The sequence below is a fragment of the Anarhichas minor genome, unplaced genomic scaffold, assembly GCF_050575085.1.
Source record: "Anarhichas minor isolate MPS153535 unplaced genomic scaffold, ASM5057508v1 ptg000003l, whole genome shotgun sequence".
Taxonomy (NCBI): Eukaryota; Metazoa; Chordata; class Actinopteri; order Perciformes; family Anarhichadidae; genus Anarhichas; species Anarhichas minor.
In genome coordinates, this window is record NW_027466449.1 from 15421221 (window position 1) to 15444042 (window position 22822).

Consider the following 22822-nt stretch of genomic DNA (forward strand, 5'->3'; position numbering starts at 1 on the left):
GAGTTGGGGATGACGTAAGTTGTTTCGGCTAATTTGAACAACAATTTTGTCCATTTTTAATAATGTTAATAATATAATGTTTTCTAGTTGATTAACATGGACTGAAGCTACATAGCTTGTTCTGGTGTCAGTGTACGAAGAGTAATATATACATATATATATATATATGTTTATATACATGTTGTTTTCCTTGATCTCCAGCCCGTCTCTAGAGTGAAGGATGTCATCATTTCCCTCAGCGTGTACAACCTTCCATGTATCCCCTTCATCCAGAGAACACACCTGTGACCTCGGCGGGGTGATTTTGAACCACGGCGGATGTGTGACGATTGATCACGGGCAGATGCTGGGACCTGAGCTCGGTCTGGTGGAGATGTCCGAGGTTGAATACACACACCTCCAGCACCTCATCCAGGCACAAATGGAGGTACACGTTGCCCCTCCAGAGTTACCCGCTGCCAGATCTCACCCAGCTACGGTGATGGTTAAAGACGCCACAGTGACTTCCCCCATCGTGACCACTCAAGCTATCGACCTGTCCACTTCAATGGATGAACACCATCAGGTGATGCCAGGAGAAAAGACACCGGCTTCTCACGGAGAGGTCCCGGGTTTCGTGCTGGCCAGAGTCCGAGGTGAAGACAGCCCGACTGAACTACGTGCCAACAGCAGCACGTACTCGCAGACGCGATCCAGATCGGCTGCCAGGGTTTGCTTGGAGAAAAGGTTTAACGCCCTGTCTGCTAACACCACAAAACAGCAAGATATTCAGTCTGCAGTTCTCAGCAAGTAGGCGTCACTCACATAGTCTACTGCTATTTGTTAGTAAATATAGCCCCATAACGCTCATTTTTATGGAATGTGCAAAAATCTCTGTTGTTGTGTTTCAGTTTCTTGACAATGCTTCAGCAGTCTGCAGAGGCTCAAGAGGCGGTCATACACATGACCACTGACAGAGCCAATCCTTTTGAGGTTTCCAGCCCATATGCAGGGGGTGTATTTAACCCAGTCACCAACATGTGTGAACAAGTATGATGACAAACTAAATATGCACCGTCGTACAGCTTGTATAGGAAGAACAGGTAGAATTCATTGTTCAATCCTCTATTTTCCTGTTTCAACCTCAGGTGATTGGCCATAATCCTCATATGGTTGAACCTAACAATCATCAGGGTTTAGTCATCCCCAAGTTCTCATTTAACTTCCGCCCGGAAAGGGTTGTTACGAAAGCTCACTATACAATAGAGGAGCAGCAGTTGGTGAACACAGGAAGTAATGATCAGTACTCTAAACCCACTCTTTCTTTCATACGTTTTTTTGTGGTTGCTTTGTGTCTTAATTTAGTCTTCTACACTCGTGTTTTTCAAAGATGATGTGGCGACACCGGCTGCCTTCAGGAAGCACGGTGGCACCCGCACCTCCCGACCCAGCAAGGCTGCCCCGGACTCAGCCGGAGAATCAGGGAGCAGCACCTCGAAAAGGACCCGATCTCATCTGTCACTGATCCAGCGCAGGGAGGTACACAACAGTAAAGAGAGGAAACGCAGGTGAGTCCCAGTCTGTTACATGGTCTTATGAAATAATAATCCATAAATATGAATGTACTTTTTAATCAGAATTTGATGTTTTCTCTCTGGGTCATAGTCACAGTCATGTATATTCTCTTGGGGTGTGAAATAATGTCAGTATAACAAGTGTGTCTTGCTTAGCTGTCACTTCAGATTGAATTACTCCCTCGTTCACTCACTGTACGCTATTCCCTAATAAACACACAAGCAAGGCTTTTCTTGGTGTGATATGTTTACAATATTTGTGTATATGTACATGTTTAAGTCAAATACAAGGACCGAACATTCCCGAGCTTTGGCTTCTCAGTTGCGTGGGTTTGCTGTATTGCTTTGTCTTGAGTGATAGTAATTCAATAATGTAAGGATTGGTCGAGTGGTGGAGGGATTATATACACAGAAGAAACTAAAATAAACTTTCAAAAGACCATAAGGAAATCCATCAGTCAACAAAGAAAAGTTGGCAATTGGTCTGAACCAACTTCAACTCCTCCTGCACACGAACCAAAGTTAGTGAATAACGAATTAAGACAATAGAATAATAGTTCTATGCAAAACAACAAACTACTTTTCTAATTGTCATAACATAGAAATATTGACAATATATATGAGCCCCCCCTACTATAAAGGCTATTGGATGCATTCACTTCCTGTTTGTCAGTTTGGACTCTTGACTCTCTCAATAAAAAGTCATAATATGGTAAGTCATTAAAAAATCTTAGTACATGTCATAAAATGTCAAACATTGTTAAAACAGTCAGTGTAGTATGTCATAAATAAGTCATAGTATAGTCTATGTTAGGATCAATAATGGGCGGCCCCAGACACAGACTGGAGTGTGCAAGAATGAAGGATTTATTGTAGAGTGATGAGGACGGTGAGAAGCTGAGCTCTGCTGAGCTGATGAGAGAGAGCTGCTACGATAGCTCGAGGTCACGGTAATGAGCTGGTGAGTCGGAGGATAATGATTCTGGAGACACGAGGAAACGGGTCAAGTTCAAGTAAATCAAACCGCACAAAGAAATAACTCATACGCATAAAACAGAGCGGCCAAGAGCGACGAACAACCAGTGTGGATATGGAGAAGAGTTATGAGTAATGTCATAAAAAGTAATAGCATAGTATGTCATAAATACTCATCATATATGCCATGTAAAAGTCATAGTATATTATGCCTTAACATGTTTTACAATTTAGTATTTCATGAACATGTCATAGTACAGTAGGCCATGAAAAAGAGCACTATAGTACGTCTCACAATATAGTGTTCCATTAGAATAAGTCATAAAAAGTCATAGTATCGTATCTCATTAAAATGTAATTTAAAAGTCAGAGTCCAGTATGTCATAAAGCGGCATTGAAATATAATATATATATATATATATAATATGAAGCCGGGGACCTTTGTTGCATGTCGTACCCTCCTCTCTCCCGATGTCTCCTGTCTCTCTGCTCTCTGTACTGTCTCAGGCTGCTATTCAGTCAAACTGTCCCCACTGCGACTCGAGACTTTAGCATCTAAGGACCGTGTCAGTAAAGTTTGAGAGACACTGGTAATAACATACGTAACGTCTTTGCTTGTGCACAGGAAGATGATTCGTTTGTACTGTGATGAGCTGAACATGCTGGCGCCGTTTTGTGAGTCGGATACAGACAAAGTGACCACCCTGCAGTGGACCACCGCCTTCCTCAGATACATCAAGAAAACATACGGAGACACCTTCAAAGAAGTGAGCTTGTGTTCAGTTTGGCTTCATCCTCCTGCAACGGAATCATTTGAGACTTGAAACCCGGGGCTGCTCTTGCTGCTTGAGTCATAAGTAATGCAGATAAACTTTATTATTTGACTGTGATGGCTCATCTAGCGTTGCAGTCTGTGGTTTTACATGCTAAAAATCTTGGCAGCAAAGTGAAACAATCCACCACATTATGCTGACTGTGTGCAACAACACCACCACCACCTGGAATAAAGGAGGGGGAGTCTAGATAGACAGACTTAAAATAATAAGGCATCGCTACTATCTGTCATTAGCCACAATCATTTGCTTTACAGGAGTTCCAGAAGACATTCGCTGATGGGAAAGGACGCTTTCTTAAATCCAGCCCTTCTTCAGACCCAATCCACCGGGAGGAGGACGACACACTGAGCATCCCTCTGGCGGTAGAGCAATGACCCTCTCACTACTTTATCCAACATATCAGCCAGATATCTGAGTACATTTGAACTTAACATGGAAGCCTGTGTTGTCCCAATGAGGCCTGGCTATGGGTGAGGCCAATGTGTTGTCACATTTTAACTGACAAAAAGCATCCTTTTCAGAGGAGCTCTGCGTCTGACTACATAACAGATATTTAGAAGTCTCAGACCACGGGATGCTCAAACATGGCTGGTGTTCTCCAGCTGCATCTCTAAACCACACTGCATCAGGCTGGTGTTTGAAGTGCCATGCCATTTCTTCTTCTGCTGATATATTACCCCCCCACACACACACACGTTTTAAAATAAGGTTTTCCTCGAGCTGTACACAGGTGGCACTGTTTCCCTTTGAGAACAGCTGAGCTAGTGCTCTAATGATTTGATTCCATCTCTTCAGCTATCATACATTTTTTATTATAAATACACCTTTTATATGCTTGATTCAAATTTTGTTATTTAATGTTTGCAAATGCACTGCCATGCTTAAGTGTTGCTACTTTATGAATGAATGGGATACTTGATTTTCATGCGTTAGCGTATTACTCTGACATACAGACTGTTCATTGATATGTTGTGTAGAGAAGAGTAATGTTTTACTGAAAAGTGGCTTTATTTGTTCTTTCTTACAACATGTCGCTGTAGCATCTTACTGTACATACAACAGTCACCCACAAATAATAAATAGTATTTAAGGTCATGTATATTTAATAGTTACAGCACCGGTAGTACATCGTGGATGTGATCAATGTAGTTTTAAAAAAGAAAAAAAAAGAAAATATACTCTGCTCGTAAGATTATTACATTTATTTTACAATGTCTGATTTACGCATCCACAAGTTTTATTTTGTTTTTGATTCTCAAACCTAGAGAATCGTCTTCACATGTAATAGAAAAAACAAAGAAGCTGTAAAAAAAAAAAAAAAAAGACTATAAAAGGTTTTTTGCATTAATCTACACAATTTCTGGGCACCTTGGTATTTGTTTTTTTATTACTTTTACAATACATACACAGCTCCTCGACGGAGGCTTTTTGCCTCTGTCGTCTATTTCCATATCTTACACTGTAAGCTCGTATGTTGAGGTAACACCTGTGATTTATGCACATTCACCTCAGAGACAGTCACCGTTGTTTTTAGGATGTTAACCAAGGTCAGCGGGGCATGGAAACAACATGTACAAAGTTTTTATACACCAAAGGACTCGTTAATTTTCCAGTTTGTAGGTCAAGTCTTGTTATGTGACACTGTAGTATATGGCGCAATGCAGTTGATCTCTTGGACTCTTCTGTCTGTTCATTTCTGGATGTCTTCTTCATGCGTTTGTCTCTCAGTTGCTCTGGTTTTCATGTCACTCCTGGGATGTTCCTCTCAAAATATCACCTGTTTGATGTTACTCTTCCCATCTTGTGATACATGTATTTAAATAAAGAGGACATTTTTGGGACCACTCTTCTTTCCTTCCTTCCCTCACTTATCACCCTCCCTCCTTTGGGGGTGGATGGCATCAGGTTGCAGGAAGTCACGTTTAATGGTTTTTGGGGTTGGAGGATTTCACAGCGACCGATGCTCCCTGGCAGGCTGTTGTGTCACAGATTCCAGGAGGTCCCTGGTGCCCCGTCCTACCCACCCTGCCTGACTCTCCAGGCTCACCTGGGTCTCCTGGAGATCCGTCACGCCCATCTTTGACAATTCCACGTACTCCTGGTAGACCTGTGGACAGCGTGCAGGGAAGGAGCAGAAGGCAGAGCGCCACGGTTATTTCAACAGGTTTGTAACAGATTCATAATTGAACAGGAGAAAAATATTAGTCTTATTGGATAGGTTTGACAAGTCAAAATGTCTGCCATGAGTATGGTGAATATGTAGAGTATAGTAACTTTAAATCTGCTAGTGTCCAACGTTCAAGCTCTAATCCGAGTGAACTCCTTAAGGCCACATACCTTGGTATCCTTGGTCTCCAGTGGGCCCATCAACAGCTTTGCCAATGGATCCCGTATCACCGTGCTCACCAACATTACCTGTTGTGAAGATGGACATTTTTCATGAGTGGTGGAAAGTAACTTGTTGCATTTGTTACTAAAGCACTGTACTTTACCTTTACTTGACTACTTCCATGTTATGCTACTTTATGCCTTTACTCTGCTACATTTCAGAAGAAAATATTTAATTCTTTATTAGAATAAACATGATAAACTTTCAGAATACTGTGCACTGTTTTAGGGTTAAACCAGTGGTTCACAAAAGGTTCCACCAAAGGGTGAGTCACTCTCTAAACGTTTTCCTTAAAATAAATGTTCAAGGCCCAAAGAGATGGAATCATCCAAACAATGAGAGAAAAAATAATACAAATTTATATAATACAACTTTTCTTTTCCTACCCCAGTGATCATCTCACAACCCCTCAGATTAATCTTGAGCTCGGCCCCTAGGTGGACTAAACTACCTCGCTGTATGTAAAACATACACTGATGTGTCGGTATTAATCTAATAATGCCATGTTAGATCTGTCACACGGAACAGAGTTCTTTTATTTATTTATAACACCGCTAAACTTTTGAGTAGTTATTTTAAATACACAGCTTTTACTTGCAGGAGAGTACATTTACTTGAGATGAGGATCTTCTTCCTCCATTGATTTTTATAATTACATCACATCATGGTACAACTGATGAACAAGTTATTTTTTTGCTCCTTTCAACAGATCTAAAGTCAGTACTGATTCCACTTGTCAGTACCTCTGGGACCTGGGCCTCCGAGTTCTCCTGGCAGGCCTCTGTACCCTGGTGGTCCACGTTGACCTGGATGCCCATAGGAGCCAGCGACTCCCGTCTTTCCTGGAGTCCCTGCAGGGCCGGGGCGGCCCACCATTCCAGGGGCCAGGGGTCTCCGAAGGTTAGCCGCCAGCTGTGCAATCTGGTCTGCGTGGTAGAAAAACACCAGAAGGTCAATTATCCAGCTCACCTTTTACTCGACACTGCAGAAAAAAAGATTGATGAAGACGTCTCACCATCGATCATCGAGCCACACAGCTCTCTGATGTGCTGCTCACTTGTCAGTTCACCCTGAAACACAAGTGAATAAGACACATTCAAAGCGTAGGCTCATTCAGGCAGTTCATTAGAAAACAGGAATATGTGTCAATCAATCACAAGCTTTTTACAGATTAGAATAAATATAAAAAACACTCACAGGTACACCCGTCTTTCCTGCAATTCCAGGCATGCCCTGCTCCCCTTGGAAGCCCATTATTCCTGTTTTTCCTGGAAGCCCTCTCGCCCCAAGCTCTCCTTGTGGACCCGTCACGCCCTTAGGTCCAAGTTCACCTCGCTTTCCTGCCTGTAATCAACAAGAACTATCTGTTAAATAACTCATTACAATTTTTTTTGCAAAAATTATTAAGAAATTCATTTTCTTCCAAAAGTGGAGCTAAAAACCTCCGTAAGCCTCGTGATTTGATCGTTTAGTAAACACCAGCCAAGGAGCAGACTGGGTCTGTTGAGACGATGCGGGGGCGGCTTCATATGGCGTCGTGATGCTTGGCGATTACTCCAACGAGCAAACATTAAATGAGACTGTGAGTGTGAGGCTCATGAGTGCGGAGTCTCTAATTACTTAAATTGTGCTGCAGCTTAATGTGACTCGTCTCTCCCTCGTGGCGGCGGCGGTGAACAGGCCAATAAAGCCAGAGCAGCAATACCTAACTCTAATTAATCCTATTAAACCTGGAATGTGAAGCACAATCATGTGCAGTGACTCTGACAAGTGGGCGGCAGCGTGGAGCGGGGCTCCATTTTTAAAGTTAAGTGAGGGAGTTGACACACAGGGAGTTTGGAACAAACTTGTGCTGCTAATTAAACCCACTCACAACATCCCATCTAACTCTGTTCTGTGTTAATGGAAGAACATCTACGGTGTCTACAGAACTGATTCAAAGGGAGCTGATCTATTCAGAGTACCAAACACTGCAGAAGTGTCAGAGGACACACGTAACAAAACGTAAATGAAAACATTGATGTGACTCACCGCTCCTTTTTGTCCAACTGGGCCGAAAGGACCCTGTAAAATACAGACGTGTTTAGTTTAACAGTTTCACAGCTTCAACTGTATTCGTATAGCAGCTTTCCTACAGGTTACTGCAATCCAAAGAGTCGACGAGGCAATACAAGTGAACATAAATGAATTTAGAAAATGTAAATAATGGCCATAAACACAGTTTATTCAAAAGACAGACCAAACTAGATTGTACTCTTTACAATCCAAACACGTACAAGTATTTTCTATCTGAAAACTGACAGGAGACCAGCGTAAAGAAGTGTAATGTGTTCTCTCCTCCTGGTTCTACTCAGCAGTCGAGCAGCAGAGTTCTGACTCAATTATAAAACTAATTGCTGCTGACAAAGTAATGAGTCCCCGGGTCACTAGTACTGCGTGTTTGGACTCTGATTAATGTGAAATTCAAGACGATACTTACAGGTTCTCCGTTCTCTCCTGGTAGGCCATCACTTCCTGCCACACCCTAAAGAGACAACAGATGATCTGAATTATTTGATTCAATCTCACAACTTCTTTGTTTGAACAATTTCTAAGAAACGTCTATAATCTCTTGAGCTGATAAAAGACTTTCAGCATCGTGACAAAAAGCTGGATGAGAGCATTCAGTGGAGATCACACTGTAGTTAAACTTGACCAGCGTGAACTTCAATATTTACCATGTCTCCTTTAGCTCCATAAGCTCCAACGGGACCCTAAAGGGTTGAAAAAGGAGAGAGAGAGAGGGAGAATAAATGAGATCCATGTAGAGGTATTTGTGGAAGGCCGTCTGTGAATGAAGGGGGATGAAGGGAAGTGAGGTGGGCTGGTTAGAGGGGAACCAGCAGCGCTATAAAGACCGGCTTTGTTCTGGCCCCAGATTGTGAACAGGAGGCCTGTTTGTGTTTGAGCTCTCCGCTGCCTGCAGTTTGACTTCATACCACCAAGACTGAGGTGGGACGACCCGCGTATTGACACACGGTACTGGATAGTTGTCTCTGTGTGAAGACGTGTGTCAAAGTTTCATGTTTGCATTTGAAGCAGTGGCACTTAATGACGATTTGTATTTTAGCTTTTACCTGATTTTGTTGTCGTTCATCTGTACATACTGTATTAAAGCTGGAACCATTAGTCAATTAATATATTCATCAATTATACAGATTCGTTTTGAGTCATTTTTTATGGAAACATTCTCTTGTTCCATCTTCTCAAATCTGAATATTTGTCTTGAGTTCTTAGTCTTACTCTAGATTAAAGGCTTTGCTACTTGCTAACATAAAATGACATGACTAATGGATTCATTGAGAAAATAACTAGCAGTAATAATAACCAAGAGAATATATTAATCATCATAAGAAACCCTTATACAGTATCATGGATCATGTTGGATGACGTTCAGCCCGGGGACACGTTTCATATTGTCACCTACGTCAGACTCACCCTTTCGCCAAACTCTCCACGGATACCTGTTGGACCCGGAAGACCTGGATCTCCCAAGGCTCCGTTTACCCCCTGCAGTACACGACACACACACAGCCAGTGAGTAAACTGAAAAGTGAAGAGAAAACTGATAGTGGTTGGTGATGTCATGCAACTGACCTGGAAGCCTTTGACTCCCTGAGGTCCAACGATGCCCGTCGGCCCGATGTCTCCCTGTAGAGAACAGACATTGTCATGTAACCCTACTAGGAAGAGCTGACCGTAGTGAAAACAAACTGGAAAGTAGCGGCAGGTCAGAGATGCAGAACTCAAAGAAAGCGGGCGTGATGGTTTGTGTAAAGCATGAGTCGTTATGCAGTGTGGTGTGTGAGAGAAGTCTGTTCATTTATATGCTGTTTTATCTGTTTTCCTTCCCCTCGCCGCAGGGTCGTATGTGAAAAACAAAGAGCTCTCTGTTTATGAATTCCTCCTTTATTAATACCTGCTCTCATCACTGGCCCTTCGTTGCGACCTCCACCGTAGCAAGCCACTGAATCAGACGCAGTAGCATATCATTAACTTTGAGGGGCAGTACCTTATTATTCAGCTATTCTAGTTTCATCTCATGCCGTGTGCTGCTGTGTTTGTGCTTTACACTTCAGTCTTGATGCATTCAAATACCCACACCGGTAAAGTGTTGGAAACTGAGTCTATAAGTGGTTGAATTTAACAGACCACCCGTGCAGAGGAAAGTCTAATAATTTGGCTTCTAAATGTGTCGGAGATTATTTTTAAATGCCCTGTGATAGATGCTTTTGAAGCTACATAAGCACTGCAGCAACAGATACACGTTGCCTTAGATTACAGTGGAAGCATTAACTTACAGCCACTCCTCTGGGTCCGGCTATACCCCTCTCTCCTGGGACGCCGATATCACCCTGAGGGAGGAGACGAAAGACGGCAAGTCAGGAAAGTTCAGAGTCCAGACTCGACATTAAGTGACACGACAGAGAGGCTGTGACCCCCCCCCCCCCCAAAAAAAGCCCATCAGATACATACAGGAATACCTGGCTCTCCATAGGGTCCTGTCTCCCCATCCTTCCCTGGATCACCCTGATTTAAAAGAGAGGAGAAGATGAAAGTTCTCCTCCGTGGTCCTAAGATCATCTTTACGGTTAAACTTGTATTTTGTTGTAATACTCACAACTTGTCCTTTATGCCCCTTCGTACCAGCCTTTCCTTGTAGACCCTGGAATAGAAAATATAAAGAGTGTTACAATCAAACTGCCACTTAGATTGCAGAATCAAGGGACCGGAGGATTTAAATAACATCCTTTGTTATCAATTAGACACCCAAGTCTATTTCAAAGCACTCACAGGAAGTCCGTTTGGTCCTTTCTCTCCAACTACCCCATGGCGTCCAGCATCACCCTATCAACACAGACAACACTGTCACCTCGACATCAGCTCTCCTCACACAATCACATGACGGGCACTCAACACGTTAAAGCCCAAAGCATGCAGAAAGGAAAGACCTTACCTTCTCCCCATCTAACCCTGGTGTACCGTCTTTGCCATCTCTGCCAGGGATACCCTGTAGAAGACGTTACACATGAGCTGATGTATATTAAAAACATGTTGCATTCATGTAAATAATTTATAATCAGATATGTACTTACAGGCTCCCCTTTGGGTCCAGCTCCTCCGGGACCTCCTTTGGGGCCAAATTTACCCTGTTGAAAGACACATCAGGATGTCATTTATACATCTTATACAGACTTGTGAAACTAATAACAAACTAAAGTATTTTACTCACAATTCCTCCTTTGGGTCCTCTGAATCCCTGCGGCCCTTTTTCTCCCACGTCACCCTGGAGACATCAGATGAAACACACACAGCTATTCATTGATGGGACCAGCCGTCTATTCAGGATGTAAACGACTACCAGACACTGTTTTATTTGTTTTTTATTTCAAGTGCGTTACAAAAAAGGAGAGACTCACTGTCTTTCCAATGATGCCAGTAATGCCAGGTTTGCCTCTGTAACCAGGCAGGCCCTACGGACAAAGGAAGGTGAAAGGAAACCGACAGTAAGTGCACAGATTCAAACGTCTGCACTGTGAGGGATAAAGAGCTGAACGAGGAGGGAGTGGTCACGGTCTGAACGTTGCTTACTCTGTCTCCTACAGATCCCATTGTGCCTTGTAAACCTCTGAGACCACGTGGGCCCTGAAACACAGCATCAGAGCATCATGAAGGCACTTCAAAGCATTTTTAACAGGTGAAAAGTAACAAGTTGTGAGTCATTGTGTAGCTCACCTGCAGACCCACAGTCCCGGGAAAACCTGGTGGGCCGGATGGACCAGAGTCACCCTAGAGACGGAACAGCACACCAATTTACAGAAAGTAATAAAACCAATATTTTGCACAAACTAGCTTTATTCTATTCTTTTAAACAAAGATCAATGTCACATCAAAAAACTCACCTTCTCTCCATTTTTTCCAAGCTCTCCCTTGTCTCCTTTATGTCCCGTGTGACCCTACATGAGCAGAGATACAGACACGAGGAGTGTGCATGAGGACATGTGTTGTGGGTGACATCAGCTCTGCACATTCCCAGAAGCATATCATTCAAAATCAAACAAGGACCACGACGGACGCTACATTTACCTTGAATCCCGGCATCCCGGAAGGACCAGAGGGACCAGGGGGGCAGATAGCAGGACACTGCAGAGGACAGAGACAACACACTGAGGACTCTACTATCGATGTATTGAAGGGGACGCATCTTCAGTTTACTGTCATTACGCTGCACTTACCAGAAGGTCCCCGCTAAGATCCTGAAGAGTACCAGGAAGACCCTGACGGAGGAGGAAATGACAACACGCTGTGAATCCACAGACATTCAACAAGAGATCCACTGGGTGGCGGTGGGAAAATACAGTCATTGTACCAGCAGCACCGGTTATCAAGCAACATAATGAGAGCTGCACTTACCGGCGGTCCGTCGGCACCAGAAGGTCCGGGAAGTCCTGGAAGACCCTCAGCGCCCTGAGGAATGGACCAATAGCAGCGAGGTTAGAAGCATCGTCAGCACGTTGGTGTAAAATAAGTGATGAGGTTTGTTTTTCTGATTGTAACAACTCAGCTAAGTGAAGTCATGTGGTCACAGTTATTACAATCAGCTGTGATTGTAGAGTAACACTTAAAGGATCCTTCCACTCCAAAAAAAAAAATGTGTTTTTGCTTATCGTCACTTCACCTGCAGAAGGATGAACGTGCAGAGTTTGACGCTCGACGGCTGTTTTGTAATCAGTCTGATGAAGGAGGAACGTTTCTCTGTGCTCACTTTCAATCTGAGTTTAATCCTACGAGCAAGATTTAGTGACATCGCAGCCAGTTTGTAAGCCAGTCACGGTCCAACATGCAGCTTAGACGTTTCAGGTGTGAACCTGAACCCTCCAGCACACTGAGACTTTTCAATGAATGAGGAGACTCTTGTTGAGACTGTGTATCTGAATCTGAAAATATGTGCATATTGCATATTTTTTAATGAGGCAACTGAACTTGTTATACCAAGCAGAGTATCTCACATGTCTTAAAACATGTGTGGAGGGGATTTTTACCCACTCAAATTACTTTAACGTGGTAGACAGTAGACGTTCAATAATACTTCATTTGACCACTTGCTCTGTATACTACTCTGACAACAAGTCTAATACTGACCAAAACTATAATTATAAAGTTAACCCCGCCAATAAAATGACTTCACACTGCTGATAAAAATATTGTAGCATCATTCTGAAACAGAGTGATCTGTTAGTTACACACTAGAGATGAGCTTTGGATAATCCAAATAAAGTGTGACCTGGTAGGCCAGTCCACATACTGATGTGTCCTTCCTCTCCAGTGGTTATTCTTAACCTGCTGCTCCAGCTATTTAGAAATTTAGGGCAATGTTTTAAAAAAAAGAAAACAGCTGGAATTCAATCACCATCAGATTTACTGTTTCTAATTCAGAGGCTTGTGTATGAATTTCGCTGCCATTTCCTTGTTTTCACGTAATAACTTAAGTTTTGTTTGGCCATCTGCGTATTGAATCAAACCAGCATAAAATAGATAACAATAATGTTTTGACTATCTCGTTGAGTCAGAGGACAGGAAGTCTAATTGGAGAGATCAGACGGATACTCACCGCTGAACCTTGTGGTCCGACTCCGCCTGGAAACCCGTTGGTTCCGGGTAGTCCCTGGAAACAAAGGACAGCGCTCAATCAGAGGCTATAACGGTATGTAATACGTACACACAGACTCTCTCAGGATGATAAACAAAGCTACAGTGATATGTGGGAAGTGATACAAACACATCGCAGTCTCCATCTTTCTGCACATTAGATTGATATAAGAGGACAGTGCTGTGTACTCACTGCAGCTCCTGTTCTCCCTCTGCCCTACGGAAGACACAGGAAGGCAAATTAAGTCACAAACACCAAGGGGATGATTCGATTTGCTCACAACATCAATAACCACCATGTGATGGATCACTGCGTTAAATCCGCTTTGAAAGTTTGTCCCAGGATTGTTGCTGTGAGGTGGATATGCACTTCTACAGTCCGGTTATATCAGTGTTCAACTATAATCTGAGTATTCCTGTGACAACATGTGACACTGCTGCTGTCGAAGGTGTCGCCTTTATGTCAGCTGAGGGATTAGTAACTCCCTTCTGTACATACGGCAAAGCATCAGTGGAGGATGAAGTCTTTCAGGGTGTTATAGTCAATGTAACAATGGCTGCACATCAGAGGACTGGAGGAACGACTGCTGTGGACCTCTGTGAGGTTTCTCAGGTGCGACATGGTGTTCACATGGTATGTGGGGGTACTTACAGGAGGTCCAGCTGGCCCAGAAGGTCCAGCGTCACCCTGTAGGGAGCAAGTCACAATGCCACAATCACCCTCACGGACATAATGAAACCATAAAGAACCATCACCCAAACCCAATGTCGCCCTTAAAGACTTAAACCCTGAACCCTCAGGGACTTTATGGAGACATCACGATGTTGATTACACCACACATGTTATCTGCAATCAAGAGTTTTCATTTTAAGTTTGTTTAACTGCTGATTTTAACATCTTGAAGGCTCTTGCCTTACGAGACAAGAAGTAATTGTCAAATAATCAATTTACTCGTTTTTGTCAAAATAAAACGAAACGGTTGATGAGTAAACCAGGTGTGTAAGTTAATAGATCTTATGCTTGCATTTCATGTACAATCATAAATCTTTAAGTTGATGTTTCTATGTAAATATGATATGCCAGACTGAGCACCAATGTGCCTTTCTCTTTGTTTACCTATTTTATTTTATTTTTTACAACTCTAGGCTTCCCTCTGGTAACTCCGTGTACAACATCACAACGCTATGAATTGTGGATAATTTCCTCAGGCAAAGTGTGCAGAAATGCAGACTTATGGAAAGTGTGTATAAAGGGCTGAACATGTCTGAGAGAGCCCCGATTTGACCGTGGAGCCGCCCTGAAACCCCATCGGACTTTGCAGGAACGCGCCTCAGAGTCTGTGAGTGTGGAGCTTGGGATTGGGCCCTTGAGACCCATGCATGAACCCTTTGAAGGTAATTGTTAGAAAATCCCCTCCCACTCTAACGGTCCTCTACCTGCCGCTCTGCTTCCTGGATGGGCGGAGCCTCTGAGTCAATAAAGGCCGCCAGCTCACCTGTGGCCAACTCCATCGAGAACAAAGAAGCCTGCTGGCCTCATGCGGAGGCCTCATCCCTCCATCAGGTTATCTGTGTCTACGATGCGTGAGTTTGCTTTGGCTAAAATGCATTTATAGCAGCTTCAGTTCTTTAGGATTTCTTTGCTGCACTGATGACGTTTCAGTTGTGGTAAAGTTATTTCTTCATCCCTAGCTTTGTTTTCGATGTTAAATTGCCTTTGTTGGATTGTTTGATTAATGGTTGATGGGGTTGATTAATGTCCTTTGTTATCCTCTTCTGTTGTCAGATAAACCAGTTGAACTATCCCACAATAAAACATTGGACTGGATCTCCTGCCCTCGCTCATCTGACCGACAGACAAGACAGACAAGACAGACAAGCCACAAGGTCGGTAACAATCCTGGAACCAAACTGTCCAAAGGGGATGTCAGTATCAAACTACACTAAATATTCCTTAACACTGCTTATCCATGTGTGGAAGTAATAGACATTTAGATTTGTATTTCTTTCTTATGACTGAAGTTTGGGTTAATTAAAAGAATGATTTTTGCTGTTTCAAACTCATAACAGATTCTAAGTTAGCCTACTAATGGGGGGGCTGTTATTTAACAGCTCCTTTTCAGTTATTGTGATGGTGGTAACTATAAGGCTTTGTGTGTGTGTGTGTGTGTGTGTGTGTGTGTGTGTGTGTGTGTGTGTGGTGTTTGACACAATTGCTCGTCACAGTCCATCTAGACACTATAATGAGGAGCGTTGTTGCAAAAGTTGTCTTATTGTAAGGCAATCGGTGTTGGAGACACTGCTATCAAATATGTTCTTTGGCAAATGAATACAAATAATAATCAATTGATGAAATATAAAAATATGATATGTAGTTATTTGGACAAGACATTTCTGCTGTCATGAGAAAGTGGAAAATCACAAATACGTTGCAACTTTCACTAAAGTTATTGAGATGAGAAAATTATCTTTGTCATTAATTATCATTTATGACTCCGCTTGTGTATTTGTAGCTTTGGTATTTCGTCTCCTGCTCACTCTTCGTCCACCTCCCTCACAGCTGTATTTGTGTTGTCTGAGAGGTGAAAGGGCAGAAAAACAAGCGTAACACAGTGATGCTACTTCTTCACTGCATTCCTCGGCGTGCAAACAAGACAACAAAGTGTACTGGCACACACACACACACACACACACACACCAACCGATGTGGGGTAGCTGGAAATGTTCAGCAGATGTGCCTCTAATTATAGAGAAATCTGTATTGTTGTAAAAACGACCCCTTTGTCGTCATCACTGATTACTGCGGCACACCAGCTTGTGCTCCGTCTCAGACTCCACCAGTTTGATCCTGTTTGTCTTTGCACGACTCTCCAGCACTCTGAACCAGCCATGGCGGTGGAGTAATCTCAGTAATTAGGGACACTGGTTGACGCAGGCGTCCTCATTAGGGTTGGCTAATTAGAATTGCTAGGAGGGGGGGGGGGGGGGGGGGGGGGGGGGGGTTATCTGTCTTGACAGTGAATTTGCAGCATTACAGCAGAGGTCCTCCAATCTTTATTCCTTCATATCTTATATTTAATGTGTCTTCGTGCAGCGGTGCAGATGTAATTCTGTCTTCTCTTGTGTCTCTCAGAGGATGTATACGCGTTTCCCTCGGCATCGGGGCAACAGATCATCATCCTCTCAGGTTGGTGGGAAACTGTGTGCATTCCAGGTCGGATTAGGGAAGCGGCAAGAAATTAAATCCCTCATTAAAAATACTCCCAAGAGAGTGAGCCAGCTAGACAAATCCATGCTGACAGAGGAAACATTGGCCTTGTCCCTGTTAGACCCCCTCTAAAGATCTTCAGCACCCAAATCAACATGCAGTGTTTCTGCATTTGTCTCTTACTAGTGGTTGACTTCGACTGGTTAATTAATAGGGGGGGCAGTTTGAAGTACGGTCATCAAATTCAATTGGGTGCATCTTTAAGCGTATCCCGGAAAGATCAAAAGACTAAGACACACTTACTGCTTCCCCCGAAGGTCCATCCTTCCCAGCAGGACCATCAGGACCAGTCAAGCCCTGCAGAGAAAGCACATGACACCATTGCCTCATGCTCTGCTGGTATTTTAAAGGTCAACCAACTTCACTTTCATAACACTCTGTTTAAGCATTGATCCCTGACATTCCTTGTCACTGTGTTACTTACGTCCACCCCTGGAAGTCCTGGCAGGCCTGGTTTTCCTGCTCCCCCTGGTATTCCGGATTTCCCTTTGGGACCCTACACAGATAAAGATTCATGAAGTAGTGCACAATAAATCAATTATCTACGCAACAGAAAGATTCTAACAGTTCTCATATAAATTTTTTTAAGGATATTGGGGGGGGGGTCCTGAACTGAGCCCTTTGAGACAGATCCTATCTTTGGATCATATCGGGGACTGTACCAAAATCATTAAGGGGGGAAGAGAGCGAGGGCAGAAAAGAGGAAGGGGTACTCTGATTTTACTTCGTCAGTTTTTTTGGGGAGAGCTAGGAAGGGTCTTTGATTTTATTCTAGTCTGAAATTTACATTTTCTTTCAGGCATTCTTTGAAATCTTTATCATCATTTTGTGCAAAAGAAAGCTCTTTGTATCAGGATTCTATTATTTAGTGCACCGGTGGCACACAATAGAAATTGCATTAAGATTTGAACGTTTCTATTGAGGAACACTGTGAAACAAGTTGTACCAATCTAACACTTGTATTATTCTGACACGTGTGGATGTTATTGCAGCTCTTTTTCTGAAGCCAATCAAGTTATTTTTATGTTGCATCTTTCAAATGCAACTCGAAGTGCTTTACAAATGATTTACATGACAATGGAGAGAAGATTAAAGGGACTAATGCTCACCTTATTGAGTTAAGAAAAATAATGCAACACTGAATAAATAATGATGAAGTCAAAAGAAGGGTTCAAAGGAAACAAAACATTTGGGAGGTCCTTGCTTTTTTTACTAAATAAAAGGTTCACCAGTGGCCCAAAGTCTAAATAAAACTGACTTGACTTGTTTGAAAACTTACTATTTTCCCTGGTAGTCCAGCAGGTCCAGGTTTGCCCTGTTAATGAGAATGAAAAAGTTATATAGCCTGATAAAACATGCATTTTATTTATTGGATGTACACTGCCACACAGGCCCAAATACTTCCAGAGTACTTTACTCAACTTCAATACCAACAAAAATAACATCAAGTAACTGAAGCATTGAGTTTGTGCTCTGATGTGCTGTTTAGCCTTTGCAGTGACTGGGGGAAGAACAAACACGACATAACCGACCCGAATCACCGATGCTGACCGGTCACATGAGAAAAAGCTCCAGTGTGGTTTGTACAGGGGGGCTGGAGGTGCGAGGTGAAACTCTAGATGGTCTCACCGGGTTGGGGAATGTATCAATGGGCCCTCTGTGAGCCTGAGCTTTACTGGAGTCACTAAAATAATCACAACTTTAGAATTCCTGACATGGATGTACAACATTTACAACGCATTTCTTCAAATAACAGAAACGTTTGACAAAAGCCAGACATGAATATAACGGATATAAAAGGGAATTACTTTGTTACCAACGTTTTTCTTTTCCCCTGGCTTCCCTGTAATCCAATTTCCTCTTATAACTTGTGCAAATAAAGTCTTTTTTTTTTTTTACCATAACATATCCTACATACCAGGTAAACCCCTTAAACAGTTAGTTCAGTCAGTCTGGCGGCTTCAATGTCAGTGGCCTGTTCTTGTATTGTCAATATTTACTGACAAGATAAAATGATGGAAATCCACACATATCAGACATTTTATGAGTTGATGACCAGATAAAGAAGTCAAGCTTGTCACAGTATGAATATAATCTAAGCTTGATTAGAGGTTTAAGGGAAAAGTCACTGGACAGTTATTCACCTACAGAACTCCAGTTATTAGACACACTTAAACCCTGCCTACCTGACATCCATCATTATCAATGCATACTTGGAGGAGGGGCTTTGGGAGGAGTCAATGTGATAAAAACTAACATCTAGAAACATTCCAGCCACATGTATGCACAAAGAAAACTCTTTCTACCAAAGACAACTGGGTGTGAATTAGAATTTAAAGTACAACAACAACAAAAAGATGACCAGACCATCACTATAGAGACTGTGGCACAAATTAAAAAGTATTCTAATTCATGGTGGTCTTGATCTGTAATGTAAAACCCCATTTTGCTTAAATGATGAGGAAACTAAATCAGTTAATTACTCACAGAGAGAAAATCTCCATTCAACTGAGATGCTAACATTGTTTTCTTATCTACTTACTGGAGTTGATTATATCTGAAAAGGGCAAAAAAAAGAATTATGAGGCACATTCATTTTAAAGTAGAAAGAAGCTGACGGAGTCTGGTCAACTCACATCAGTGCCATCCTTTCCCGGTAGCCCTCCGGGTCCTAGGGGCCCAGGAGCTCCTCTGGGGCCCAGCCTCTGAAACACAACATTTAACAACATCAGGCATCTGTCCCTGTATTACGCATCCTCTGTTCCTTCACCACCACCACTCCATATCCTACAGGAGGGTTTGTGATGCGACATAAACGGAAATAAAGTAAAGAGTGATGACAAATGTCTGGTATATTTTGGCAGCGACCGTATGATAATGAAAGAAATGTGTAAGATTTGAATTAGGACAAAATTAAAAAGTTCTAAATATATAACTGCAACTGCAACTCCATGAAAACAGGCGTGCGTAAAGACGCTTTTAAGCCCCCTTAGGCACACGAGGAAGCCTAAATTAGATCATTAGAAAGCGCAAATCAGTGGTTAATTCATAGTTCATCTAAACAAAATAAACTCAATTCACTGAGGACTTTCCAAACGACCTCCTGCTTATTGGAGCCTGAGCGAACAGAGGTGGCATTGTGCGCTGTGGCGCTGCTCTCCAATCCGTGCATTCCACAGGTTCAGAGGAAAACACAACCCCGACTTCACCAAACAGTGCGAAACGCACAGCCACCTGCACACAAGTAGGCTGCTGTGGGAGAGTAAAAATAGGCCTACAGGAGCGGAGAGACAGAAAACTGATCCACGTTCAGTCAATGAGAGAATTAAGAATCAGGAGCACTCGAGGGTAAAATATCAGAGACATCATCAGGTTGTTAAAGGTGGAGAGCAGGCAGGTCGGGGCTACAGCAGATGTAAAAGAGAGCGACGGTCCTCAGCACAGTGGACATGCTTTGATATCAACAGATGGACCCGCAGTGGACACAACTTGTTTGCAATAGTTAAGTTAATTCACATTAAACGCTACCAGCAAAAACAAAAGCTCAGCACCATTGAGATGAGATGCAGGCGGCGGTTGACAAGCCTTACCTGGGCAGAGGATGATGTCAAAAGCTGGCACAGTAAGAGCACCCAAAGCACAGAGAACACCGCCATGGCTCCTCCGCTCGCCCTCACAAACCCGAGTCTATGCGGAAAAAAGGTCAAATCCCCGGTTCCCGGTCCTCTCTCACGTCCCCCCCAGCGTCCGCAACGGAGCCTTTCCTTTACCTCACGGCGCGCAGCTCCTGAATGGCTTTCTCTTTCGGATCCAGATAAACCCGAGCCTCCAGTCGAAGGGGCTGAACTCAATGTGGCGCACTGTACACAGGGGTGAGGGGGTGAGGAGGAGTGTGGGAGGGAGGGAGGCAGCAGCAAGCAGAGGAGAAACAAATTCGGACAGCGAGAAAGTGGGTTGAGCTAAAAAAAAAAACAAGGTTTAGAAGTATCCGGGGGTTCCTGCTTTTAACCAATTAGAAAGTGACCTAAAATAGTGTTTTTCCACGTGTGCAGAATTCTGAAAAGTTCTTTAATGGTTTTGTCATTGTGCAGAAGTACAATTACTTAAAGGGGTACTCCGGCACATTTAATAGGCCACACACTTTTATAAGGTTTGGCACATTAAAATAAAAAGGATGGTAAAAACTGAAGCAACACAGGCCAAGAAATCCTGCCCTGAATCTGTCAAGCTCCAAAAATACTGGACTCTACATTTCCCACAATGCAACTCAGCGGCAAGTCTAGGCCAACCCGGAAGTTAGCATCGTTCCCTTGACAAAAAGCAAAAAAAACAGTTTTTACATTGGCTTTTCGATTATTGCATAAAATAAACTCTGTGGCAAAGACACATTTATGATACTTCAGATGGTTACTTTATACTCTGTTTCTCTTCGTTAATGATGATGTGGTAATTGATTTAGGACTTCTGTAGATGCTTGTGATGCTCAGACACTTGCCATTGAAATATCAGTTAAATGCGGATGTCCATGTTTTCCTGAGCAGATGCACTGGGATGCATTTGGATTAGTCGGGAAGTCTTCTTTGGCGACTTGTTAGCAACCATCTTTTTTTAAAGCTTCAAAATTCATGTGTATTCATTGACATATTTAATATCCCATAACAAAACTTAAACTTTTTCTAAAATTTCTTGTGTTAACCACAGACCTTATAGAAGGCATCTAACTAAAAAAACATTAAAAACAACCAAAGACTTTGAGACAAGGGAACCTGAAGTGCATAAATGCTGACTCAAATCTGGGTTTTAGGACTCAATCTTGCTGCACTCTATCAGACCCGATGCAAGGTGCCAATTGCAGATTACTTTCTCCATTAATGGAGCGCTTGGTCAAATAAACATCAGATAATACAGAAAAATCCCAATTTCCTGAAGCCCAAAGTGATGTCTGATACAGTCCAACTCCCAAATATTAGTTTACGATCACATAACGATAAAAGAGCAGCAAATCCCAACAATTCAGCTGCTCCATCAAGTGAATGTTTTGTATTTATGTTATTGAACGATTCCTGCACTGTCAAAGTTCTGATTAATTTTCTGTCAATCCACCAATTGTCTGAACACTACCCGCGACAACCATCACACTCTGGGGCACAGATGCAAATATCTTGACCACAAATCAACATAAAGGAATAGTTTACATCATTAAATCACAAGTCAATATGGAGATTTAAAAAAAGCTTAAATCCATTTCCTCTCTCTTAAAGGACAAACCTGAGCACTACTCTCAACCTAACTTCAAAAGACGTCCGTTACAAACGGGTCGATCTATAAATGGAGGCTGGCAGGAACAACGCAACCAACGAGCTCAGACTCCAGCAGCATTTCTTGCTGTCCTTACTCACCCTCCACTCCAAACGGATCCAAAGTGCTGAACAAATCGTGTTGCGTCAATATCTCTAAATTCAACTTCGTTCTTCTTCTTCCCTCGGTTGTGAGTCATGTAACTTCACTGAAGGTCTGTTTGCTGGGGTAAAAAAAGAAGATATTTCGGACTATATGCTGCTGGGATTTCAAATAATAGTCTCAGCAACAGAAGCCGACATCTACCAGTGTTATTCTGAGGATTGCTATTTACGCGACTATAACGAGACTCTGGCTGAACACATTCATTTCATAACTTCAAAAAATAGTTTAACTTTATTCTGCTTTAACAGCCAGTTGGGAGGGGGAAGTCATATGTAAACAATTCAGCACTTTTGTAAAGTAATCACCATTTCATTATGTAAATCTTATAGCTTTAATAATGAATAGTGAAATGCAAATATAAAAAGATGCATCAACGTACGCGCCCTGGCTTTTACATGTTCATGGACTTCACTCATGTCAAATGAACATACAGTGGACTTTAAATCATAGCCAACGCTTTATCAGACTTACATATTGTACAATCAACCAGTCCCATCACATCGCTGGCAAGGCTTTGTTGTTAACACGTCTGCCTGCCAAGTCTTCATGAGAGCATACGGATTGTGCAACATTATTGAGATATAACTTAAGTGACATTCAGCGGGGTCCAGCAGGAACACAGACTGGTACAGGTGATGTTTTTACTCAC

At 42.5% G+C, this 22822-nt stretch overlaps 2 protein-coding genes across 2 annotated transcripts; one reads left to right on the forward strand and one right to left on the reverse strand.

The window, feature by feature from the left end:
* Positions 1–214: 214 nt before the first annotated feature.
* On the forward strand, positions 215–5196 carry LOC142958356 (uncharacterized). The gene is made up of 6 exons (XM_076099789.1): positions 215–789; positions 891–1029; positions 1128–1272; positions 1370–1547; positions 3154–3295; positions 3619–5196. Exons 1-6 carry the CDS (start codon positions 221–223, stop codon positions 3736–3738), a joined length of 1293 nt encoding a protein of 430 aa, XP_075955904.1. The 5' UTR covers positions 215–220; the 3' UTR covers positions 3739–5196.
* col9a3 (collagen, type IX, alpha 3) lies at positions 4251–22348 on the reverse strand. Its single transcript, XM_076099788.1, has 32 exons — positions 20301–22348; positions 19347–19415; positions 17990–18025; positions 17135–17206; positions 16954–17007; positions 14095–14130; positions 13636–13659; positions 13405–13458; positions 12207–12260; positions 12029–12070; positions 11880–11936; positions 11696–11749; positions 11529–11582; positions 11385–11438; positions 11213–11266; positions 11026–11079; positions 10889–10942; positions 10750–10803; positions 10587–10640; positions 10414–10458; positions 10269–10322; positions 10094–10147; positions 9390–9443; positions 9231–9302; positions 8471–8506; positions 8233–8277; positions 7785–7817; positions 6951–7097; positions 6769–6823; positions 6497–6679; positions 5702–5779; positions 4251–5471 (listed from the first exon to the last, which is right to left on the reverse strand). The coding sequence occupies exons 1-32, from the start codon at positions 20364–20366 to the stop codon at positions 5287–5289; spliced, it is 2037 nt and encodes a 678-aa protein (XP_075955903.1). The 5' UTR covers positions 20367–22348; the 3' UTR covers positions 4251–5286.
* Positions 22349–22822: the final 474 nt, after the last annotated feature.

Bases quoted from the DNA above. Each gene is read 5' to 3' on its own strand.
- LOC142958356 (XM_076099789.1), top strand. From the start codon at position 221: ATGTCATCATTTCCCTCAGCGTGTACAACCTTCCATGTATCCCCTTCA. The intron at 1,030-1,127 runs GTATGATGACAA...TTTCAACCTCAG, and splicing joins TCACCAACATGTGTGAACAA to GTGATTGGCCATAATCCTCA. The intron at 1,273-1,369 runs GTAATGATCAGT...TGTTTTTCAAAG, and splicing joins GCAGTTGGTGAACACAGGAA to ATGATGTGGCGACACCGGCT.
- col9a3 (XM_076099788.1), bottom strand. From the start codon at position 20,366: ATGGCGGTGTTCTCTGTGCTTTGGGTGCTCTTACTGTGCCAGCTTTTG. The intron at 12,261-13,404 runs GTGAGTATCCGT...TCCATTCCTCAG, and splicing joins TCGGACCACAAGGTTCAGCG to GGCGCTGAGGGTCTTCCAGG. The intron at 10,641-10,749 runs GTAAGGTCTTTC...CTGTGTTGATAG, and splicing joins CAGGGTTAGATGGGGAGAAG to GGTGATGCTGGACGCCATGG.